The 6,000-nt window shown below is 45.0% G+C and overlaps 1 protein-coding gene across 3 annotated transcripts in view; it reads left to right on the plus strand.

The window, feature by feature from the left end:
• The window catches only part of LOC121298698 (C3a anaphylatoxin chemotactic receptor-like), a 9,421-nt gene extending 5,206 nt beyond the window's left edge, over positions 1-4,215 (plus strand). Inside the window, exons 1-2 of one of the 3 annotated variants that reach the window (XM_041225891.1) lie at positions 20-119; positions 1,983-4,215. In XM_041225891.1, the coding sequence (XP_041081825.1) occupies positions 1,984-3,009 (1,026 nt within the window). In that variant the 5' untranslated portion in view covers positions 20-119; position 1,983 and the 3' untranslated portion in view covers positions 3,010-4,215. Of the gene's footprint in view, positions 1-19; positions 242-1,982 lie in introns of those variants that run through there. The other 2 variants (XM_041225888.1, XM_041225889.1) reach the window with 2 other exon arrangements.
• Positions 4,216-6,000: the final 1,785 nt, after the last annotated feature.

Here is a 6,000-nt window from a genome sequence, read left to right on the forward strand (position 1 = left end):
GAAAGAGTAATTACCACACAGTGCTTTGCCGCAAAGAAGGCGTGTTGTCCCTCTGAGTCAAGCCTCTGTCTCTTCTGTGGAAGTGGAATTGAGCCAAAACATCTTTCTCACTCTGGATGGTAAGATTTTAGCAAGTTTATTTAAGCATAACTTCAAAGTGTGGGAAAGTTCTGATACTGGATCTTCATGTGTGCTTGTCCAGCTTTTTTCTTGTTGAACTGATTTTTGTGACTAGCCAAAGGTAAGATCAAATCTATTTTTGTTATTATCTGTGAAAGGATTTTAGTTAAAACATTAACTAATTACACAGTCATTTTACAGTTATTCTGGTCATTCAACAAAACTAGTAATTTGGAAATGATCAATGCAATTGTCATGGTATTTTTTAAATGAACGGTAATCCAAATAAATTAATAAAATCAATGAAATAATAAAATTAATATATAACAAATATATTACAATCATGTTGTGCTAGTTATCATTCCAAATAAAATCTTTTTGTGGTAGAATAAAGAATAAATGTCCCAACCATGTATTCTACATTGGTAGCAATTTTGCTACCGACAAATGATTTGTTAAAAGTCTTTCTTCTGATGAATTAAGGGTATTGCGACAGCTATTCTAAATGTCAGAGAGCTGTTATTCTTCTGCTTCTGAGCACATCTGAAACAGTGTTTTAATCTGTTTACTCTTTTCTTAAATGACATCAACATAAATCATTGCTCAATGAACACACTAAAACTATCCGACAACATCCTGCAAAGCCCATTGATATTGAGGGCTCACCCCACACAGCGTTAGGTTTGGCCATAGCTATAAAATATCTCAACACAAAGGACAACCTTTCTAAACCTCACAAACCGTCTTAGTATCCAATCAGTTTCTGCATAGAGCAGTGACTATCCCAGGTATATGCACAGTAAAAGCTGAAGGGATTTTAGACTCTTGAAACTCTCTTAAAAACAGCAAAATAAATGTCTTCATAGACCAAAATATTTGTTACGTTTTACCCTGCTTAGAGTAAAATGAGCAACAGATTGTCTCCATCCACATTCATTTTGCATTTGTTCATCTGTCCCTACGCTTTTTGGAGGGTAGTGGAACTAAAACTAGAGCTTTAAATATGTTTGTTTTGTCATAAAGAGGAACTTGTGGCAAACTATTTCTAATCATAAATTATTTGATGTTGTACTGTCCGTGGTGCACGTGATACATGTGAATATGTGTTATGTATTTCTGAACAACAGTTTTTTAAAGGAGAAATAAACCAAAAGCCACTCCGATATTTTCTTTCTTCTTGTCTGGTCTGTAGACATTATACATCCCACTCACACATTTCAAAGAGGTATAAGCCCTTGTATAATGGATACATTCAATAGAGACTGTAATTGAACAGCGGGTTGAGCTATGTCCACTTTTAGTTTAGTTGCCGCTACAGATAACTAGAATGGCTCAAACCGCTACGTAATGAGAGTCATAAATGTGACAAGGTCAAACAAATTGCTTGGAAAAATTAGATCCCCCCTCTGGTTAATTTTCTTTAACAAAAATTCAATTCCCCAATCTCTGTAAGATGGATCTGGAAATGAGACATTGTTTCTCACTTCCTTCTTGCTACTTCTTAAATATCTTCTACATGTATTTCTACAGGAATATAAATTCATATTTTAAATAGAACAAGCATGATTTGGATAAAGCAGTTTACCTTTGTGATCCCTGATTGCTTTCTTGAAAAAAGAAGGGACTTGAGTGAAGTCTTTAAAATCATAAAAGGTTTAGATAAAGTTGATCCAAGACACTACTTCAAATTTAGCACAGAGGAAGAACATAAGTGGAAGCTGAGTTAAAGTAAGTTTAGAACAGAAGGTGGGTAGCACTTTTTTTTTACAGAGTCATAAATGTATGGAATAGCCTACCAGGTGAAGTAGTAGGATCTAAAACACTAGGATCCCAAACTTTTCTTATGTTTTTATTCTTTTCAGAATGGAGCTCAACAACATCACAACGAGCAGCAAACCTTCGCCCCGAAAGACAGACGACTCGGTGGACATCGACTACGTAATGGACATGGTATTGATAGTTTTATACACCATCACTATTAGTCTGGGGGTAACCGGAAACAGCATAGTGATCTGGATGATCAGCTGCAAACTGAGGAAGAATGTGACCAACGTCTGGCTTCTCAACCTGGCTGTGGCTGACCTGGTCTTCTGCTTCACCCGAGTCACCTCTTTGCTCAAGAACCTCTTCTACACCTACTGGCCCTTTGGAGAGTTCCTCTGCAAGTTCAACGGCTTCTTCAAGTACATGAACTTGTTTTGTAGTGTCTTCCTTCTGTCTGTCATCAGCCTTGACCGCTGCTTTTCCGTGATATTCCCTATCCGGATCAAGCAGTGGCGCACTGTCCAGATGGCTTCCTTTGCCAGCGCAGGAGTTTGGGCGCTGGCCACAGCCTTTAGCCTGCCATACTTCCTATTCCGACAGGTCGCTATGGATCCAGGGAATGCAAATCTCTCCAAGTGCTCCTTCGATGTTCCTGGAAGCAATGATGGATACCAGAATAAGCTGGCCCTCTACATCGTGAGGTTCCTTTTTGGTTTCTTGGTCCCCTTTTTAATCATTGCCACTTGTTACGCCATCATGGCTTGCAAGCTGAGGCAGACACGAGTGCCCAAAAAGTCCTTCAAGATCATTGCTGTATTGGTGGCTGCCTTTTTCTTCTGTTGGGCACCCTACCATGTGTTTTTGCTGGCCAAGATGGTCAATAAGAAGTCTTTGGCAGTGAAGGTTGCTCTTCCTTTGTTCAAAGGCCTGGCCTACTTCAATAGCTGCATCAACCCCATCCTTTATTTCATCATGGCCCTGGATTTGAAGAAGAGGTTCAATCAAAAACTGTCTTTCGTATACATAAGAGCTTTCAGTGAGGAATTGGAAAGTTCTAGCCATTACCGGTCTTCAAGGAGAGATAGAAGCTCTATTGCAAACACTGTGCAGGTTGCTGCATTGTAAAAATACTTAAAACATTAGTAGCCCCTGTCTGGTCAATTTAGTTGAGATACTGTAAATACTGAGACATTTTTAGTTCTAATACATTAGACTGCATGATTGAGCGTTATTGAAATGTGCATTATTATATATTATTATATACTATTATTAACACATAGACTAAGCTATAAAGTGTGATTATGTTTAAATACAGCAGTAGAAGCTTTGAATTTTAACATACTTCCATATTAATACAATTATTAAATAAATACTTTTTTGGTTTAAAAGTGGATCGGAGGATGTGCACAGACCTTCAGTTTTCCTGAGCTGCAGTAATGAGGTGTGATTAGTCGTGCTGTAATGGAGAGAAATAATTACTGCAATTATATTGTTTGCTCTAGAACTTAAAATGGGCAGATGTTTACCACTGCACCTTTCTAATGAACTTGAAATTCGATATCTAGGATTCCTGACATTCGAAACAACATTTAATTCCCAGAACTGGGCTGGTGTAGGCTTCTTGCTTCTGTGTGTTTGAGGGACTGGGAGTTTAAGGTCAGATGACTGCCCCCCTCCCTCCTCCAATCGCAATGCCTTGAGTCACTGTGTGAACTAGAACTACGCACCTAGCATATGTTGTCTCTTTTTAAGTCTGTGGTGCACTGACCAGAACAGAGGTTCTTAAACTGTGGTCCGTGGAAAGGTTACATAATTACGTAACGGCAGAGGCAGCATAGTTTATAGGTCCCATTGCAAACCTAAAATACCTTAAAAACTCAGCTACAGAAGCTGGAAAAAAATGCATTCAGTGGCAGTGAAGATCCCTGCCTGTAAATAATGGTGTGTTTTGATGGTGGTTGGCAGGGATGGGGTTAATCCCTAGCCCTGCCAAACACACATCAGAATGTGGCTGTTCCCAAATAAGATAACTTGTGTTAATTGGGTACAGCCATAGAGAATAAAAGGAGAGCTTGAAACTCCATTGAGGAGAGCACTGCCAGGGAGCTGATAGTGTATGTGTTCAGCTAAGGAATACTGTGTTTAAAAAAATAAGGTATTGTGTGTTTTTACCTTAAGTAAATGTAGGTGACCTGTAAACAGCTTAGCTGTTTTTTGTTGGGAAAATGACTTAGCTGTCCCAACCCTTTAGGTAAGGAAGGCTGTGTTTGGTCCAGGTCTCCAAGTGGTTTGTTTCTTTTATTTTCTGCTGTGGCAGAGCAAAGCTCTGCCCTTTAAATTGGCAGGGATGGGGTTAACTTCCCCTGCCTGCCTGGGTTTATTATGTTCAGGTGGCTGGGGTTGATTAGTTGATTAGGTTGATTAACGATCAATCAGCGCCCAGCCACCTGATATAAAAGGAGGCCTCTGCTTCTCATTTGGGGGAGAGGGAGCTGAGGAAGCAGGTTGGTGTTTGTTTTGTGGTTTTTGAATTTTCTAAATCCAGTGAAGGCATTGCCCAGCCTGGAAACTTTATTTTTGTGAGTTTTGTTTTTGCTTTTTGTGTTTGAGTATCTGTTATTTTGCCCTTGTGCACTTTATTTTTGTTTATTTATAATAAAATAGTTATTTTTTTGAACTGCAGTCTGTCTCTGGGCCTCTATCCACTCGCCAGCCTGCCACATTTGGTGTCAAAGTGGGATAGTGCCACCTAGAGGCTCAGAGCAGTATTTTTGTTTGTTTTGTGGAATTTTTGGGATAATTTTTTTTTTTTTTTTGAAAAAAAAAAAAAAATGGGAAAGAAGAGCAGACAGCGGCAAAGGCAGGAAAAGCAGCAGCAGCTGAAGAAATGTAAGCTGCTGCAGCCACCGCTGGAGGACCCGGCCAGCCTCTTCCCCCCTGGTGTGGGAAGGAGGACCATCGTTGGCGGTCCTGCCCAGACGTGCCACCGGCAAACTGGTGTGGCCGGTGTGAGGAGGACGGCCACAACTGGGCAGGATGCCCCTACAACCAGGCCCAGGAAGAGGTGCAGTGTTCACCCCGGGCATCAGGGGCCACCCCACTACCTCCAGCACCACCACCTTCACCACCGTCCCAGGAGATCTGGGACTGGTTGATGCACCCTGAGGCAGACCTCGTCCACGATCTCCCCATAGTTATCAACACGCTGTGGCGTCGAGATGGGGAGAGGTGGGAACAGTGGGAGGAACAGCACCACCCGGCCTCCTTCCCAGAGGTTGCCCTCATGGTGGTTAATTACCTGGCGGTAGACATGGGAGATGCCCCGGTCACTCCAATAAAGAGGGGTGAGCCGCCTTCCCGAGAGCCAGAGAGGGGTGAGCCGCCTTCCCGAGAGCCAGAGAGGGGTGAGCCGCCTTCCCGGGAGCCAGAGAGGGGCGAGGAGCTGCCGTCGCTCCCAGAGCCAGAGAGGGAGGAGGAGCTGCCGTCGCTCCCAGAGCCAGAGAGGGGTGAGGAGCTGCCGTCGTCCCCAGAGCCAGAGAGGGGTGAGGAGCTGCCGTCGTCCCCAGAGCCAGAGAGGGGTGAGGAGCTGCCGTCGTCCCCAGAGCCAGAGAGGGGTGAGGAGCAGCCGTCGTCCCCAGAGCCAGAGAGGGGTGAGGAGCTGCCGTCGCTCCCAGAGCCAGAGAGGGGTGAGGAGCTGCCGTCGCTCCCAGAGCCAGAGAGGGGTGAGGAGCTGCCGTCGCTCCCAGAGCCAGAGAGGGGTGAGGAGCTGCCGTCGTCCCCAGAGCCAGAGAGGGGTGAGGATCTGCCGTCGCTCCCAGAGCCAGAGAGGGAGGAGGAGCCTCCGTCACTCCCAGAGCCAGAGAGGGGGGAGGAGCCGCCGCCGCTCTCAGAGCCCGAGAGGGAGGGGCCGCCTCCGCCACCAGAGGGAGCCGGGCCGCCGTCGCCGCCTCCGCCACCAGAGGGAGCCGGGCCGCCGTCGCCGCCTCCGCCACCAGAGGGAGCCGGGCCGCCGTCGCCGCCTCCGCCACCAGAGGGAGCCGGGCCGCCGTCGCCGTGCTACCTTGGAGATTCGGGGCCCCCTCAACCAAAGAAGGCTTGGGGGCTCCGACATCAACC

Source organism: Polyodon spathula, chromosome 24, assembly GCF_017654505.1.
Source record: "Polyodon spathula isolate WHYD16114869_AA chromosome 24, ASM1765450v1, whole genome shotgun sequence".
Lineage (NCBI taxonomy): Eukaryota > Metazoa > Chordata > Actinopteri > Acipenseriformes > Polyodontidae > Polyodon > Polyodon spathula.